This window comes from Anguilla rostrata, chromosome 8 (genome assembly GCF_018555375.3).
Source record: "Anguilla rostrata isolate EN2019 chromosome 8, ASM1855537v3, whole genome shotgun sequence".
NCBI lineage: Eukaryota > Metazoa > Chordata > Actinopteri > Anguilliformes > Anguillidae > Anguilla > Anguilla rostrata.
The window spans coordinates 42931790-42951643 of record NC_057940.1 but is presented as its reverse complement, the minus strand read 5'-3'; the positions used below and the strand labels follow the sequence as shown (position 1 = coordinate 42951643).

Genomic DNA, 19854 nt, shown 5'->3' with positions numbered 1-19854 from the left:
AGAGTGACGCGCTCCTCCCCACCTGAGCAAATAGCAGCAGTTACGGCGTAGATGACCAGCCCCCAGCAGCCCATCTGCACTCCTTCGTGGTAGTTGAGGAGCTCGGTGGTGTTAGCCGGAGCCTGTGGGTGAAAATAAGCAAGCCGTGCTCTTGGGATACGCTGCATGGGTCGCGCTCCGCCTCCGCCTGCAGGAAGGCCGACAGGTGGCCCAGTCGGGCGCCCAGGCCGTCGTGGCTGCCCGCGCTGCCGCTGCCGCGCCGCGGGGGAGAGCCGCCGCCCACTGACGCCTGGTCCTGGAAGATGGACGGCTTGATCTGGTGCAGGAAGAGCGGGGCGCGGTCCAGCTCCAGCGTGTCGTCCGCCATGGCCAGCACCAACTCGCTCTTGCTGTGCACCAGCAAACGAGCATTTCTCAAGGTACAGCACTGAAATCAAAACAAACAAAAACCCCAGCTCTGTTACCAGCTTGTGTAATATGTGTACATTCATATGAGATTACACACTTTTTTTTAACACATCTTTTGTTTTAATAAAGGATTACAACAATTATTCCATTCAATGAACTTGGAATTCACACCTACGGGGGAAAAGGATGTACAACTGCCGCTGAACTCAACCTACTGCTCAATCTTTGTCCAAATGTATGTGCTACTCTCATAAATTGTGTCACCAGGGCAGTTTCCCACACTTCAGAATAAGATAGTGGCATTTTCATGCCTTGAAAAAAACCTCTCATGTGGGGGGAAAAACAATTATGATTTAAAAAATTCATGCTCTGAAGGGCATCCTGCAATCAGATTTTTCATTTATGGTGTGATGTATTATTTAAGCTATCGTGGCCGAACCAATATTTGCACAGACAATGACTGACTCAGATGTTTGGAGTGTCTTCAAGGTTATATTCTTACACTGTCACCTATGAGCTTTGACCTACGACCTCTGACCTTCATTACTTGATTATAAGTACAGTGCTGAGAATTCCAATAAAATCTCTTGGTCAGAAAGGCATGGAATAGAGAGATTAAAGAGGAAAGGAAAGGAGAGATGAAGGGAAGGAAAGCAGAGATGGATGGAGGGAGGGAGGAAAGAGGAACCTGGAATAAGCTGCGCAGTGACTCAGTGATGATGATTGGTTTTCCCTAACGGGCATCACGGGCATCGGACCAATGAAAAGCTGCCTCAGGGTAGCTTTGCCTTTCACAGGGCCTCTTTTTCCCGCCACTACCCTCCCTCTTCTGTTCAGTTGTTCTTCCGTCCCCTTCCTCCCTTATTCCACCCCACCCTCCTTCCCTCTCATCCCCTGTACATCCACATCCGACCCCCCCCAAGCCTAGTCCCTCTACATAGACGGAGAGAGTCATATAAAGAATGGGACAGGAGGGGGGAAAAAAGAGAAGGAGAGAGAGAGAATAGGCCAAGAGCAAAAGCCTGGAGAGACTAACAGCAGGTAGCTGAAGTGAGTTCAGTATTTTACCATACATTTAGTCATATACCCCCCCCGTGTGTGTGTGTGTGCGTGTGAGACAGGCTCTGCTTCCTGTGGGAGAAGCAGGGTCATATTAAACCCTTTCAGTCTAGCGGCCCCGCGCCTCCTCAACTGCGTCAGAGCCAGGAGCAGCTGCTGAAAGCCCTCCACTTCCTTACTGTCATCTGCTGCTCTCTCCTGAGAGAGAGAGAGAGAGAAAGAGGGGAGAAGAGAGAGAGAAAGGTGGGCAGAGAACGAGATGCTAGTAAGGGAAAGAGAGATGTAGTGTAGTCATGGTAACCTGGAAACTGGCAGCAACAAACATGAGCTCCTGAAAAACATTTTTCCAGTAAAAATTTTATGTTTTTTTTTTATTCCAAGTACACCAAGTTCATTTACCAAAGAACTATAAGTTACAGAGGCAGAAAACTACCATGGTAAGACCTCAGAAAATATTTTGAAGAGAAAAATAACAAAAGAAGAAAGGCAACTGCTAGCTAACAGCTAAAAAAACAACAACAGCAGTTAGCAATGAAGGCCCAAGCTAAACCAGAGCAGGCTGAAGCAGAGGCATTTCTCAAAAATGAAGTGGAGATTGACAATCTACCCTAAACAAATCAAGTGTATTAAGACCAGAAAAGCAGTAAAGGAGAGGATCCCGAGAGAGCACCCAGAGACTCTGCTCTCTGACAACAGCGGGCCAACAGAAAAGAGAACCAGGTGCAACCTACTGTTTTTCACCCACCACCCTTCAGCATGGCACAGTGCCATCTATACTGCTGTGACCTGTATTAAGAAAGGAGGCATCAGTAAAGGAAGACAGCTGACTCTGGAAGGAGAAGATGACTTCAAGATGACTGTCAACATCTACCACAACGGAAAAGTCATGGTACAAGGGCCAGAGTCCAGCCTCAACGACTTCCAAACCAAATTCCTCCTTTTAAAAGCAGAGGCCCAGAAGCTCAAACAAGAGTCAGAGGTGAGGCCTAACAGTGAAGATGTGCCCCCGGGGTCCTGCTCTACCAAACTCCCAGCATGCCTCACCATGGATACAGCATCCTCTCCTAAGATGAAGGCTCTGAGAGACAGCCTGGCTGAACTGGAGAGAGACTACGTACTCTTCAAAGAGGACACCACCTGCAGCCTCAGCCTGATCCACAGCCAGCCTACAAACCCCACTATGGACCAACTCCAACAGCTCTTCTCTACAGTCAGACAGCTGGAAGAGTCCAACCAGGAGATCTGTAGAGAGCTGAAGAGAGTAAAGGAGGAACTGTTCAGGAGGGAGCAGCACAGCCAGGCTCTGGAGTACCAGCTAGAGGAACTGAAGAGGAATCTACCTCCTCACACTCCCATACACACTACCACTACCAACCACACAGAAACAACACCCTCACACATCAACCATGACACCAACTCACACAACAACCACACCACCAGCACACAAACACACATCACCAAACCATCCCCCCCAGCCCCCACAGCCTCTCATAATACTTCTAAAAAAAGAGGCTCCACCACCACAAAGAACAGACCGCTGCCCAGCACTGCTCACACCAACAGCCCACAGAGAGGACAGTGTTGTCATCCTGTGCGACTCTAACGGGAAACATCTAGACGAGAGACGGCTGTTCCCTGGGAGAAGAGTGAGGAAGCTCTGGTGTCCCACCACTCAGTCTGCCCTGCGCCTGCTAACAGAGGCATCGCTGGGAGAGCCCTCCCACATCATCTTACCCACAGGGACCAATGACCTCAGCACGAGGAAAGTTAATGTGGCCAAGGCCCTGGCTACTGTGGTGAAGACAGCCACACAGACCTATCCTACAGCTAAGGTCATCGTATCTACCCTCCTGCCTCGGACAGACGTACCTCAGAGGATTATCAATGAGATAAACATGGAAGTCACAAGGAACTGTGCTCAGGTCCCTTATGTGCGTGTAGCACACCACCGGAGCATCTGACATTAGCATCTCTATGACCATGTCCATATACACAGAGAGGGCATGAGACTTTTTGCTAAAGTGCTCAAAGACACAGCACTGGACAGAAAACCACAAGGGAAGACAGATCTTCATCAGGGACCTGCAGTCCATGACCAACTACCAGGAGACATGAAGCTGAGACAACAGACACGTCTCTCTTCCCACCAGCCCAGGCAGCCTGACACTGGAGATCAGGTGGATAGGCTCCAGCCTAAGAGACAGACTGAAAGCTTTGTTTCTGTAGTGTCAAAGGGAGGTACCAAAGCTCCTACTGAGCTTAGTCAGATAAAACACATATTGACATTTATATGTAATAATCTTTTAAATTATATGGACTGAGTGCTTTGGAAAAAAACAAACAAAAAACAACTACATACATTTACTGGTAAAGACAGAATTGAATCACAATTTCAGGGTTTAAAATCACAAGCTTTAATATTCAGGGGCTGTACTCCTCCACTTTTGGAGAAAAGAGCACTGATCCTGATTTTGTAAATATTGCACATAATTCAGACATGATCATACTGTTAGAGACATGGAGAAGAGAAGAGACACACACACACTCTAAACTACAGAGAGTTGTGTATATGGTTTCTACTCAGTTGTCTTATTTTTGAGACCAGTCTCGGGTTTGGTACCAGAGCTTCGCCTGTGTTTCACTGGTCCCTTTCTTCTCGTCCTGGTTTGTAACGGGTAGTTTTTGGTTTCTCGAGCCAGTTTTACGGCTGGACAGGTTTGTCCTTCGGAGTCGTTTTGTACTCCGTGTTTTATTTTGGTATATGATCCTGTGTGTGCGGGAGTTGCCCTCCCAAGGATCTTATTTTTGTCTTTTAGTTTCTGGTGTTCCCTTTCCTTTGTCCTTCGTGACTTGGTGGTTAACGCTTCCTGTAGCATTAGCTTTTTGTTCCCCTGTATTAGTCGCTTCTGGTTCTCCGACACCCCCCACCATTATAGATTGTGTGGTTGAATTTAGCTGGTGTTTTTGGGCCAGGTATTCCAAAGAGTCGCTCTCTGGGTGTTGTGTCTTATATAAAAAAGCACTACTACAGTAGTTCTGTGGGGCAGTATGGGTCAGGTGGGTCCAGAACTTTGCTGCTCGCTTCTCTATGTGGAGAAATAGAGGGAATTTCCCAAGCTCTGCCCTACAAGCCAGGTTTGAAGTATTTCTGTGTACACCCAACATGTTTTTACAAAAATCTAAATTCAGACTTTCTGTGGGGCTTTTATCCCAGGCTTCATGACTGCTTTGAAAGAGGGGCCCCATATTTCACAGCCATATGTGGCTATTGGTTTAATTACACTGCCAAATATTTTCAACCAGATCCTTATAGGAGGGTGAAATCGAAACAGTGATTTTCTAATATGCAATATGCTCTACGTGCCTTATCTGCTAAATTTTTCATTGCTAGATTGAACTGCCCTGAAGAAGTGATTGTCAGACGCAGATAGTTGTAGTCAGTTACATGACTGATAATTGTTCCACCCAGAGTGAATTGATATTTACTTTCCTGAGAACGTGATTTTTTTGTGAAAAATCATGATTTTAGTTTTCTCCATATTGATTTATAGTGCCCAAATTTTACAGTGATTTTCTAGTAAGGTCAGGCTGTGATGCAGTCCTTGTTCAGTTGGAGATAGGATCAGTAGATCATCTGCATACAGGAGACATTTAATTTCCCTGCCCTCTAATTTTAGTCCAGGAGATGATGACTGCTCCAGTGTTGTGGCCAATTCATTGAGAAAAATATTTTAAAATGTTGGACTAAGATTGCAACCTTGTCGCATTCCCCTACCTTGATGGAAATAGGTAGTGTTATTAATTTTATTAATTTTTTAAAAATTAATTTTAACACAACATTTGTTTCCTTTATACATGTCTTTGATGATGTCATAGACCTTTCCTCCTATTCCACTCTCAAGAAGTTTAAGAAAGAGTCCATCATGCAACATTGAATCAAAGGCTTTATGAAAATCAATAAAGCAACCAAATATTTTGCCTTTATTGGTTTGATGGACATGTTTTTCTACTAGTGTGTGGAGTGTATACATATGATCAGTTGTTCTATGGTTGGGGAGGAAACCGATTTGACAGTTACTTAGAATATTGTTTTCTTTTAGGAAGAGTAGTATTCTGGCATTGATAATGCTACAGAATAGTTTCCCAAAGTTTCTGCTTATTGTGATGCCTCTGTAATTATTTGGGTCAAATTTGTCACCATTTTTAAAAATTGTGGTAATATGACCTTCATTCCACATCTGAGGAAAGAGTCCTTCTTTCAGAACTAAGTTGAACAACTTAAGAATGGCTTCTCTGAGCTTAGGACTACTGTGTTTCAGCATTTCATTACATATGCCATCTGGTCCACATGTCTTTTTAGTTTTAAGTGTCTTTATTTTTTCATTTAGTTCAAATATAGATATAGGGGTGTCCAATTGGTTTAGCTGATTTTTTACTGATGATTCTAGATTGTATAGTTTCTCAATCACTGATTTTTGGGTGTGATTGAGTTCACTCTCTTGGGCTCTGTATAAGTTTTCAAAATGATGTTTCCAAATATTTCCATCATTAATGGACATGTGTTTTTCTTTCTTAGAGGTGTCCAGTTTTCCCCATAATTCCCAGAAAGAATTTTGGTTGATAGCCTCTTTTATTTCATTTAACTTATTTGACATATAATTAGCTTTCTTTCTTCTAATTAAGGTTTTGTATTGGTTGAGTGTCTGTTGATATATCTTTGTTTGTAGGGTCTCTGTGTTTTTTATTTGATAGTATTTGTAGATCTTTTTTTGATGATCGACATTCTTTGTCAAACCATTTATGTTTTGATACTTTTTTCTTATTTTCTTTGTAAATGTTTACTTTTTTCAAATTTGATTTCCTAGCCAATTCAGTGACTATTTGCGTTAATATATTTGTTGCTGAATTGATACTGCTTTTTTCTTCATCAAATTTGGTGAAGAGAAAGCTGTATATCATGTTTTCAGCATGAAGACTGTTGAGTGCTGCCTCATATTGAACAAGACTGTCTTCTCTCCAGATGAATCTTGTTGGGAGAGGAAACAGTTTAGGCACCTTGGAAGGTAAAGGTTGGTTCACTGCCTTTTTTAGATTGAGTACAATCTGGCAATGGTCTGACAAGAGCAGTTGTGGCATTACCATGAAATAATCAATGTTATCAGGATCTATATCTGTTATAACATAGTCTACTGTACTACTACCAAGAGATGAACAGTAGGTAAATCTACCCAGAGAGTCACCCTTTGTTCTGCCATTAACTATGTACAGAACCAGGCCATTACAAAGTTGTAGCACTTGTTTCCAGCTGCTATTCACCATGCAGTCATAACTCTGTCTTGTGTTTAGAAATTTATGCCTGGGAATCTCCGTGTTATACACATATTTATCTCCCATTGAATCAGTGTAATCCACTTCTTTCCCAGTTCTTGCATTCATATCCCCCATTATCAGCATTGATCCCATTGACTGGAAGTGGAGGATTTCAGACTGTAATGTCTGGAAGATATCTCCACAGTAATAAGGGGAGTCAGTAGGTGGGATATAAATGGCACATAGGTAAATGTCTTGGTCTGAAGTAACAATTTCTCTTTTTAACTTCTGCTTCTGCTTTCAACTTCAGATATGTGTTGTCCCTTTTTTCACAGGGGAAATGTCATCTAGAAAATGTTTGTTAAACCAAATGATAATTCCTCCTGAATCTCTACCATGTTTAGTGCTCAGCGAAAAGAAAAAACCTGAGACGCAGCTTAGAGAAACAAATGCCTAAGGCGTCAGAATGCGCTCACTGTGCCAAGAGACTGAACGCCTTTAAATGAGGACACAGAATCACCCACAAACACAATTCTGTACAGAGTCCACCGAGCACCTATACCTTATCGGCTTAGCGTAAAAGAGGTTTAACACAGAAGCACTGATTGCTGTTCAGGCAGCGCTTATAAAGGCACCTCCCCAGGTGAAAATAATAGGGAATCAAACACCTGAAACAAATGAAGCATTTCCTGCCTTCTAGTGGCAGCACAAGGCCACTGCACCCCAGACCCATGACACAATCCACATTGGCAAAATTCAAACAAATAGAAAAAACAATGCAAGATGAATATTATCACTATTGGCAAGAAAAAATCTAACTAATAAACAAAATTAATTGCTTCCAAAACTTGAAAAAAGATTACAGATTGGCACAGTATCTCACCATAATTAGAGACCCCACAAAAAGGATGCTATTAACAAAGTACAGACTCAGCGCCCACCAGCTAGCCATAGAAACAGGCCGGCATAGAAGAACCTGGTTACCTAGAGACCACAGACTATGTAAACATTGTACTTCAGGGGAGGTAGAGAATGAGGAACATTTTCTCCATTCCTGTTCCAAATATGAAGCCATTAGAACAGCACTTTTTTCAAATATTTCTGAAAAAATAAAAACATTTCCAATATTTAGGGACTGATGAAAAAATGTGCATTCTCCTTGGAGAACATGTTGCAATAATAGAGCTTTGTGCAAAATATATACTGGCGTGTCATCTTTTAAGGAATACAGCTACATCCACACTATAATTTATAAACCAATTTTCAACTTGGTCAACCAAACCCAGGTACTCTGCTGAATGGTCCTAGTTTTATCTGTTAATTACGTATTTACGGTTTTATTTTTTTAAATGTATTTATTTATTTGCATCTTTTCATTTATTTCATGTATATTTGAAATTGTTTAATTATTACCTTTCTATGTTTATTACCTAAACTGTGTTGTATTGTTGAATGCTTTAGCAATATTGTTTCTTTCAACATTCATGCCAATAAAGCGAATTGAATTGAAAAAATTGAATTGAGAGAGGGAGAGAAAGGAGGGAGATAAGGAGGGGGGGAGAGGAATGGAGAGAGTGGGAGAGAGATGCTGTGATCAGGCACTTTATCAAACAGGTTCATACACAGTCAGTCAGTCTGTCTGTCTGTCTGTCTGTCTGTCAGTCAGTCAGTCAGTCAGTCAGTCAGTCTTCAGGCCAGTTTTCTGGGGCTCAGGCAGTGCACAGAGCGTGCTCACACTCTCCCGAGTCCGTCTGTCTCACCATCAGCACGCTCAGCATCATGTCATAGTTGTTGATGAGGAAGAGCAGCTGATCATTCCTGGATTGGAACTCTGCTGTCATCTTCAGGACAAAGTTCTCCACTTCAGCCTAAAACGCACACGCACACACACACACACACACACACACACACAGACAGACACAATGCATTTGAGTCACTTCTGATTAACTTCTTATTAACTAAATCAGGATATTTACACTGAGCATCTGCTAAATGATTAAAGGCAAACTGAAGTGGATTATTTGCGCTAACAAGCAGGTGTACCTAATAAAGGAGGCTATATTCTTCTTCTTTTACTATTACTATTATTATTATTATTATTCCATTATGAGCGCCTTCAGTCGAATTTTGCTTTCAGTTTTGGTGCCGAACCTATTTTCATCAATTTTCCCCAGAGGTTACTGACGCTTTGTCTCTGCGCGTTTACTATTGGCTAAGGGCTACCCATTCATTTACCAACCTGTTCATTTCCTGATTTCATCGATTCTGTTGCAACTCAACGAGGTCGTGGAAGACCTGCAGAACGCAAACTTGTCATGGAATAATCTAACTGAACCTTTTCCTCGGAATGAGGGTCCTCGCTCTTCTTTGTGTCGTGCTATATGGCATTTGCGGGGGAAATGCGGGTAAGTTAAACTGAATTATACATAGCCTATATTAGAAATAAATACGACGCTGAAGTTAAATCCCGATTCGCAGCTTCCGATTCCTGTTGCGTTCAGGGCGTATTACAGGATGCATACGCGAGGCCTGTATCGGACATGTAAATACAGAACTGAGAAAGAAATTCAGGTTAATGCAAAGTCAGTGTGATAATCCACGCAGTACCCCAATAGCATGAATACTTGAGATGGTAAATATTCATGCTATTGGAGTACTTCATATTTACATAACCAATTATGCTGTATGACAGGCCTGTTTCCTTTAATAGGTCTGCTATTTCAGCTGTTTTGTACCTTGTCTCATGTAAGTTGGCTTCCTGATGTTTTAAAAAATACTTTTAGCTTTGCGCGACTTTAACGTTCTAGTTTTTCCGTAGAAAATGGTCACAGAAACCCCAAATCCCAATTCTTTGATGTACTGCTTTGTGCATAAAACAGCCATTCTTCCCACCAAAGAACGATTTTGATTAGTAACTATAGGGTGGAGGAAACACTTGGTTTTTTCTGGCGAATGCCAGAGAGAGGTAGTAGTAAGTCTCTGGTCTGCAGCCGGTGTTTCCAAATATCTGTTGAGTACACAAACGGCAGTGACAGTTTCAGCTACTGACTCCTCCCTTTCTATTGATCCATCAGCTGTTATTTCCTCTCCTTTGCTGTTGCCCTTTCATAAAGTAATGGCCATGTGTCATAGGTCAATGGAGAGGCTCTTAACACAAATGTGTAACACAAGATAAAATCAGATTCGGTAATATGCCTTTAATTGTTACAGAAGTAAAAACTGTTGATCCAGCAAAAATATATGGTATGAATTTGTTTTGGCACTGGATATCTTGTTATTAATAATGACAATATTATTGTCCTTTGACAAATGATGAAAAGCTCACAGCTAGTTTGGGCAGACAACTCGAAAAGCGCCAAATCACTGACAGGTCAAATAACTGTAATGTCTGCGTTACAGCTTGTAAACAGCAGGGGGAGCTGTGAGTAGGAGTGTGGGGAGTAAGAGTGTGTGAAGAAGAGGGAAGTGGAGTGGTAGAATGTATGAAAAAGAGGAAGGCTGGGGGGCAGGGAGCCTATCCCAGTGTGCATTGAGCAAGAGGTAGAAATACACCCTGGACAGGCCGCCAATCTATCTCAAAGCACACGCATCATTCACTCACTGTTCATTCACACACTCATACCTATTGGCAATTTTAGAGTTTCCAATTATCCTACCTGCAAGTCTTTGGACTGTGGGAGGAAAACATGCAAACTCAACACAGAAATGCTCTCCACATTCAAACCCAGGACCTTCTTGCTTTGAGGTGACAGTGCTACCCACTGCACCACCGTGCTGTCTATACTGAAAGATTGCATAATCAAATTGCATTGACTTAATAGATTTCAATAATTTGATGGGCAGCTAATACAGTAGTATAGTAGATTAATACACAAACAAAAGGAGGAATATTTCAATTAAGTTCTGTGTTCCTCTGGCTACAAACCAATGTAATTACAGCAGTGTAGGTCTAGTACTGCTTTTTATTCTATATTACATCTCAGACCTTTGAATTTATATGGTGTGGACATCTTCACCTCCATGATAAGCACATCTTCCGTTAAACACTACGCAGCTGAGCAGAGCTAGGCTAACAAGACATACAAGTGCAGCAACCAAAAACCACAGAACTGATCGGAGAATGCAATGAGACAGGAACACTGGGACATGGAACAGTTTCTGATTAGACTTGCTGCAACTGAGTTACTCTGATTACATTTTTGTGTTAGTAACAGAAATGGTTCTGACTTGCTTAGTTCAAGAAGCCATTTTCTGAGATGCAGTTTCTTGGTGTTCAGTTGCAGCAAGTATAATTTGTGCTTTTGAATACTGAATTAATGGCATGCAGAAATCTTCGGCTCTTAAATTGTCTCTGTATTTCTTTTTATTCTGAACTTGATAGTGATCACAGGATTTCCTAAATGTCCACCTGGGTAAATGAATTTTTAAGAAAATGCAGTCAGTCTGATGCTGTTTAGGTAAGCGTGTGTGTTAAATACTGTAATTTATTTTGTGCTTTATTCTAATGAAGGTGTGTTTGTGTCCACAGCCTCTCACTCTCTGAAGTACATCTACACTGTTGTCACTGGGGATACTGACTCCCCAGAGTTCATCATCAGGGGTTTTGTGAATGATGAGCAGTTTGTGCAGTATGACAGCAACATCAGGAGGATGAACCCCAAGACTGAGTGGATGGAAAAATCAGTGGACAAGCAGTACTGGGACAAACAGACTCAGAAAGCACTCGATGCACATCAGATCTTCAAAGACAATATTGGAATTGCAATGCAGCATTTCAGGTCAACTCAGGGTAAGCACAGACAAACACACATTAAAATACACGTATGGATACATATACCTGCTCAGAAATCCCAGACTCCTTAACACATGCAAATAGACACACGCATACAGTACACACACACACACACACACACACAAACATGTGTATACACACATACTGACCCCATAGCTTGATGTCTGAAAGTATATTGTTGTATAAGGTAATTAGCTGTGTAATAAACGGGGTAGTTCCCTTCGAGGTGGTCGGAGCTTAACGCTGTAGTATCAGTGGGATCAGAGCTTAACGCTGTAGTCTCAGTGGGATCAGAGCTTAATGCTGTAGTCTCAATGGGATCAGAGATTAATGCTGTAGTATCAGTGGAATCAGAGCTTAATGCTGTAGTCTCAGTGGGATCAGAGCTTAATGCTGTAGTCTCAGTGGGATCAGAGATTAATGCTGTAGTATCAGTGGAATCAGAGCTTAATGCTGTAGTCTCAGTGGGATCAGAGCTTAATGCTGTAGTATCAGTGGGATCAGTGTGACTGTGTGTGTGTGTGGGATGTGCTCAGTAATAGTGTGTGTGTCTGTGTGTGTGGGATGTGCTTAGTGATGTATGTGTGTGTGTGCATGTGTGTGTGGGATGTGTGCAGTGACGGTGTGTATGTGTGTGTGGGATGTGCGCAGTGACAGTGTGTGTGTGTGTGCGTGCGTGTGCGCGGGATGTTTTCACTGACCGTGTGTGTGTGTGTGTGTGTGTGTGTGACGTGCTCAGTGACAGTGTGTGTGTATGTGGGCATGTGGATTGTACACAGTGACAGTGTGTGTGTGTGTGTGTCAGGGATGTGCTCAATGACGGTGTGTGTGTGTGTGTGTGGGATGTGCGCAGTGACTGTGTGTGTGTGTGTGTGGGATGTGCGCAGGGACCGTGTGTGTGTGTGGGATGTGCTCAGTGACTGTGTGTGTGTGTGTGTGTGTGTGTGTGTGTGTGTGTGTGTGTGTGTGGGATGTTTTCACTGACCGTGTGTGTGTGTGTGTGTGACGTGCTCAGTGACAGTGTGTGTGTGTGTGGGATGTGCTCAGTGACAGTGTGTGTGTGTGTATGGGGGATGTGCACAGTGACTGTGTGCGTGTGTATGGGATGTGCTCAGTGACTGTGTGTTTGTGTGGGATGTGGGATGTGCTCAGTGACAGTGTGTGTGTGTGTATGGGGGATGTGCACAGTGACTGTGTGCGTGTGTATGGGATGTGCTCAGTGACTGTGTGTTTGTGTGGGATGTGGGATGTGCTCAATGACAGTGTGTGTGTGTTTGGGATGTGCCCAGTGACAGTGTGTGTCTGTGTGTGTGTGGGATGTTTTCACTGACTGTGTGTGTGTGTGTGTGTGTGTGTGAGTGACATGTGCTCAGTGTCAGTGTGTGTGTGTGTGTGTGTGGGATGTGTGCAGTGACTGTGTGTTTGTGTGTGTGTGGGATGTGCTCAGTGACTGTGTGTTTGTGTGTGTGTGGGATGTGCTCAATGACAGTGTGTGTCTGTGTGTGTGTGGGATGTTTTCACTGACTGTGTGTGTGTGTGTGACATGTGCTCAGTGACAGTGTGTGTGCATGTGTGAGTGTGGGATGTGTGCAGTGACCGTGTGTGTGTGTGTGTGTGGGATGTGCTCAGTGACGGTATGTGTGTGTGGGATGTGCGCAGTAATAGTGTGTGTGTGTGTGTCTTTGTGTAGGATGTGCTCAATGTCGGTGTGTGATGTGTGTGGGTTGTGCGCAATGACTGTGTGTGGGTGTGTGTGTGTGTGTGTGTGTGTGTGGGATGTGCTCAATGACGGTCTGTGTGTGTGTGTGTGTGTGCGATGTGCGCTGTGACAGTGTGTGTGTGTGTGTGTGGGGGGGGGGATGTGCACAGTGATAGTGTGTGAGTGTGTGTGTGTGGGATGTGCGCAGTGACAGTGTGTGTATGTGTGTGTGTGTGTGTGTGGGATGTGCTCAATGACGGTCTGTGTGTGTGTGTGTGTGTGCGATGTGCGCAGTGACAATGTGTGTGTGTGTGTGTGGGGGGGGGATGTGCACAGTGATAGTGTGTGAGTGTGTGTGTGTGGGATGTGCGCAGTGACAGTGTTGTGTGTGTGTGTGTGTGTGTGTGTGGGATGTGCTCAATGACGGTCTGTGCGTGTGTTGGATGTGCTCAGTGACAGTGTTTGTGTGTGTGTGTGTGTTGGTTGTGCTCAATGACGGTCTGTGTGTGTGTGTGTGTGTACGATGTGCGCAGTGACAGTGTGTTTGTGTGCGTGTGGGGGGGGGATGTGCACAGTGATAGTGTGTGAGTGTGTGTGTGTGGGATGTGCGCAGTGACAGTGTGTGTGTGTGTGTGTGTGTGTGGGATGTTTTCACTGACCGTATGTGTGTGTGTGACATGTGCTCAGTGACAGTGTGTGTGTGTGTGCGTGGGATGTGTGCAGTGGCCGTGTGTGTGTGTGTGTGTGTGTGACGTGTGCTCAGTGACAGTGTGTGTGTGTGTGTGTGGGATGTTTTCACTGACCATGTGTATGTGTGTGTGACGTGCTCAGTGACAGTGTCTGTGTGTGTGTGTGGGATGTGCGCAGTGACTGTGTGTGTGTGTGTGTGTGTGTGACATGTGCTCAGTGACAGTGTGTGTGTTTGGGATGTTTTCACTGACCGTGTGTGTGTGTGTGTGTGTGGGATGTGCACAGTGACTGTGTGTGTATGTGTGTGTGTGGGATGTGCGCAGTGACAGTGTGTGTTTTTTATCTTCAGATGTGCACAGTCTCGAGTGGATTGTTGGCTGTCATTACAATGATGAGACCGGGGACACAGGAGTGATTGAACATTATGAATACGAAGGGAAAGACTTCCTCATTGATGACATGAACAACTGGAATTTCATTCTACCTGCACAGCAGCAGTTTATCAGTGCAGTGAAATGGAATCCAGTTGAGCTTGAGAATTGCAAGTACTACCAGACCCACATCTGCATCGAGTCGCTGAAGAAGTACGTGAGCTACAGGAGCACTCTGGAGAGGACAGGTACAGCACAACTCTGCTGCTCAGACTGTTCAGGAAAAGCACATTGCGCATAGATCAATTGGCATCTGCAATCTCTATGTAGAAAAAAGAGACATGAGTTTGAATGGGTTTCACATGCCTCACACTGTCCCTGACCCTCTTACACCCTTGATACTCTCTCTCTCTCTCTCTCTCTCTCTCTCTCTCTCTCTCTCTCTCTCTCTCTCTCTCTCTCTCTCTCTCTCTCTCACTTACACACACACACACACACACACACACAAAAAAATCAGTTAAATATGCTTTATTGGCATGAAATGCTGTTATGGCCCAAGACTGCCGAGTTACTATAACCGACTGTCAGCACAAAAGCCAAACATTTTACTAAACGACATGAAAGCAAACCCAATACAATACGAACCCACATACAAACAGGTAGACAGGGCAGAGCCAGCAGGTCTAGCCTAACACTCACAGTCCAGAACCAGACTGAGCTGTCTGAATAGGATAACTTCTGCCCTCACTTGCGTCGAGGATGGGATAAGAGAAAGAACAAATTAAAGGGGAGAAAGGGTAAGTTAGTCTTCCGGTCTGCTGCTACCCTACCCTGAATAGCTACAACAAAAAAAGTGCTAAAGAAATCACTAACCACACAGTCTACCAGGTATTTGGACGTGATATTTGGATCAAGGTAGAAAGTGAAGATCAATTATAACTGAGTTAAACAAATGAACAGAACACAATGGTCGCAGCGTGCTGCCATGTAGCGTGCCTATAGGAACAACGAGAGTGAGCTCCTGCTGCCCCAGATCGCCATCTTTTATAGGGGAGCTAATTATTTTACACCCGGAAGCGACCAGTGCACACGCCTGTGCATGCACTGCGCATTCTACCGCTGCAGCCTGCAGAGAAAGAGACTCCTACTGGAGAAAAGAAGATAAATTACTACAAAATTAATTTCAGCAAAATATAATAACTAAGAGCACATAACAAATGCATACAGTAAATATTGCCATTGCAATATATGTGAGTTTATATATATATATATATATATATACTGTATACATATATTAGGGCTGTCAAATTAACGCATTAATTTCGATTAATTAATTAATTATAAAAATAACACGTTAAAAAAATAACGCAAATTAACTCATATTATATTTAATGTTTATGTTAATTAATTGATGTACCGATGTTACTGTAAGTTGTTGCGTGTTGAATAACACTACCTATATTGCCAAATAACCCAACTGTCCCATTTTGCCACAGTCAGCCATTTTGGGGTTCAGACACTCTGACAAACCGGCCCTTCAGCCGGAGTGGTCGGTGTGGCTCTGAGAGCAGCGCTAATTTCTAAACGACAAGAGAGCACTGACACCACCGGAGTGAATTTACGAACGCACCCCTCTGACATCGTGCGACGCACAATTCCAACCAGTCAATGCGTTAGTTGCGTATGTAAATAGTATGTTAAGTAGTTTAAAAGGACTTCTATGGCCACATTGGTGCTTAAGTGATAAGCTTATGTTAAATAATTTTTTTAAAAACTGTTATGGTCACATTTTAGGCTAAGAGACAGGCTTGTGTTCAATGGTAAAAGACATGTATTTGGAAAAATGATTGGAAATAAAACGATTGATTTCTAATGCCCCCTTTTGATACTCAATGCTTTACTCATGTGCCACAATAATGTAATAATGTAATGAAAGCTACTCAGCTCTACCTTCGGTTATGACCAACGTCCATGCCAAATTTCAGTCTCCTGGGGCGAAAACTGTGGCCGCTACGGGGTGGGACACTTTTTGTGGACTGACCGAACAACCGACCGACTGACAGACAGAGCTATAGTCGCAGCTAAAAATATGTATAAGATATGTATATATACATTATTGAAAGAATTTCATATAACTGTAATTATAACATTTACACATTGAATCAAGGTGCTTAGCAAAGGCTCTAGTGGTTGATTAGTAGAATCTGGTGTGTGCACCCACACTGGCCCTTTCTGGATAAGACTGGGACCCCCAGTCCTAAAACATAAAAAACTTTCTGGTTAAAATCCTGGGGTTGCAGTTGAGGTTGGAATGAAAACCAGCATACACAGTGGTCCCCCAGGACTGAGTTTGAGAACCCCTGGTCTCTGTCTGTACCTCTCCAGTCTTACAGTGACCACATAAACGTCCCTCTTTGGGCAACTAGGACTTTTTATGTCTACCTTTTTCAATCGTTAAGGTGTGGTCACTGAGCCTGTACTTGGTCTGGATCTGTCACTGCTTTGTGTCTCTGACAGAGAACAGATAATCTGCCTGTGTGTATTCTCTGTTTAGGGACTGATAACAATTCTGTTTATTTTGGGACTTGGAACTGGTCTTCCAGTGTTCCAAATATATGCTTTTGATTTTTTCATATTTTGGTTGACACTCATTGGCAGCTGTGAAGCAGTGCTGACCTGAAGGTGGTTTGTGCTAGTATTGGTTAGTTTAGAGAGGTTCAGCACCAGCTGACTGAGGGGATACTTTGCTTGGCTGACCTCTCCAGTTTTTAGAGCTTTATATAATAGTGAGTTCTATGGCCTATTTTTTAAATGCTCGATAAAAGGTATGGCTCTTTTCTGGGCCAAATTACTTTAAACAATTTAGGAAACATTGGGTAGCATAGCTTTGGAAATACAGCTTGTTTAATTTTTGAGGTTAGATAGCCAATATTGTTTCTTGTAACTTGGTGTAATTTTACATTACATTACATTACATTTATTTATTTGGCAGACGCTTTTATCCAAAGCGTCGTACAAAAAGTGCATTTCATGGTCATAGACAACTGCTAAACACAGGTTCAGTAAGGTACAATACTTATTTTGTACAGCTATTTCTAGCCAAGAACACAGTTTAGTTCACACAGTGAACACTATTCAGACCTAACCTCTGCAAGGCCAACTAGGCAGAAGAATAAGCTACAGTATTAGGACAAATACAAATTACCAAAAAGTGCTGGGATGGGGCAACATGTAACAAGTGTCATGAAAGGGGGAGGGGAGATTTAGAGTGAAATACACAGCGTGGTGGTGGTTAGTCTAGGTATAGTCTGAAGAGATGAGTCTTCAGGCCACGGCGGAAGATGGGTAGTGAGGGGGAGGTTCGGAGGGGGACGGGGAGTTCGTTCCACCACTGGGGAGCTAGGGTGGAGAAGCTCTGTGATCCCTTTGGGCGGGTGGGAGGGGTTACAAGGCGCCCTGCTGCCGCAAAGCGGAGTGATCGAGCAGGCACATAGAATCGAGTCATGTCCTGCAAGTAGATGGGGGCTGTCCTGTTGGCAGCAGTGTAGGCAAGGGTCAGTGCTTTAGACCGGATCCTGGTAGCGACTGGTAACCAGTGGAGTGATCGCAGCAGAGGAATGACGTGGGAGAATTTGGGAAGGTTGTAGATGAGTAGGGCAGCGGCATTCTGAATCATCTGTAGTGGCTGTATGGCACAAGCTGGCAGGCTTGCAAGGAGAGAGTTGCAGTAATCAAGGCGAGAGGTCACCGTAGCCTGGACGAGCAGCTGGGTGGAGTGCGTCGTCAGGTATGGTCGAATCCTTCTGATGTTGTACAGAAGGAATCTGCAGGACCGTGATGTTGCCTTGATGTGCTCCTTGAGGTCCAGTTGGTCATCCAGGACCACCCCCAAGCTCTTGGCAGAGTGAGAGGCAGTCACTGTGGTGCCATCAACCGTGATTGAGAGCTCACAAAGTAAGGAGGTCTTGCACGGGAAGAAGAGCAGCTCAGTTTTGCTGAGGTTGAGCTTCAGATGGTGGCTGGCCATCCAGGTGGAGATGTCAGCCAGGCAGGAAGATATCTTATCATTGACCTGTGTGGCCGAGGGGGGGAAAGAGAAGAAGAGTTGTGTGTCATCTGCATAACAATGGTAGGAGAAGCCATGTGAATTAATAACTGAACCAAGAGATCTGATGTATAAGGAGAACAGCGGAGGACCCAGTACAAATCCCTGCGGCACTCCCGTAACAAGGGGATGAGAAGCAGAGGCAGACCCCTTCCAGGTGACCTGGTAGGACCTATATGCAAGATAGGAAGCAAACCAAGACAGGGCAGTCCCGGCGATGCCCATCCCAGCCAAGGTGGAGAGGAGTATTTTATGGTTGACCGTGTCGAAAGCTGCAGACAGGTCAAGAAGGATCAGGACAGAGGAGAGGCGTGAGGCTCTTGCAGTGGCAAGTGCCTCCGTCACAGCTAGGAGCGCAGTCTCTGTTGAGTGCCCAGATCAGAAGCCAGACTGGTGAGGGTCTAGCAGGTTGTTCTGATGGAGAAAAGAGGTTAGTTGTTTAAGAACTGCTCGTTCAAGGGTTTTGGACAGAAAGGGTAGAAGCAATACGGGACGATAATTCATTACATCAGAGGGGTCTGATGTGGGTTTTTTGAGAAGTGGGGTAACACGAGTGTAAGAGGGGAGTCAAACTCAGTCAAACACAGACTCTGTGTTCTGTGCGTAGCTGAACAGGGAAGACCGCAATCGACTTCCCACACTGCGCAGGCTCTGTGATTTCGTGTGTAGCTAAACAGGCTGGGTAAGAACTTTTTACTCTATATTTATGTTTTAAAACCTTCCATATTTTAAATTGATTGTGAATTTGAAGCTAATGACCTACCTGCCTGTTAAATAAATTCTTCTTATTTTTAACGTGCGTGGTCTTCATGACTCTAATCCATTTTATCTTCTTTTCAGCCGAAATTCCGATTAAATACTCAGGGGGTCAATTATGACTAGGACCTACTGATCAGGGGTCTAGTACAGCGAAAGTCTTTAGTGAGGTCCTCAAGTTAGATAGGCGACCACGATCTGCCCGCTAACGGGATTGGTGTTGTATTGGTTCTGGTGGTTTGGCTTAAGAGGACCCATGGGCGTTATACGCCGGTTCTTGTCAAATTCGCCTTAAGGAGCCCGATAGATACACACTGTCCTAGGCTCATAACTATCTATGCACAAAGGAAGGCATGTATTATGGTGGTCAGCCTCCTACCCTCTGGGGGCTTCACCGAACTGAGATTTAACAATAGTGCTAAACCCGGGAGCATATATTGAGGAATGATGGCACAAGATAGAGTCGAGTGTAACCACTCCAAGATCCACGTAAGGTTAAAACCAAATTTTAAATTCTAATTTCATTTGGATTCAGATTATTACGAGAGTAAACCATAGTAACTGTTACGCTTACTTGCTGTGGTCATGGATATATTTGATGTGTTGTTCCGCGCATTTGTGAATATTCTGATGCTCCCATTGGAATATTGACAGTCCAGCGACA

General features: G+C 43.8%; 1 protein-coding gene across 3 annotated transcripts in view; it reads left to right on the top strand.

Annotated features, from left to right (window-relative positions):
- Positions 1 to 19854, top strand: part of LOC135261772 (class I histocompatibility antigen, F10 alpha chain-like) — a 43559-nt gene that overhangs the window by 15967 nt on the left and 7738 nt on the right. Inside the window, exons 1-3 of one of the 3 annotated variants that reach the window (XM_064348382.1) lie at positions 8937 to 9182; positions 11306 to 11566; positions 14308 to 14577. In XM_064348382.1, coding sequence (XP_064204452.1) covers positions 9125 to 9182; positions 11306 to 11566; positions 14308 to 14577 — 589 coding nt within the window. In that variant the 5' untranslated portion in view covers positions 8937 to 9124. Of the gene's footprint in view, positions 1 to 8936; positions 9183 to 11305; positions 11567 to 14307; positions 14578 to 19854 lie in introns of those variants that run through there. The other 2 variants (XM_064348380.1, XM_064348381.1) reach the window with 2 other exon arrangements.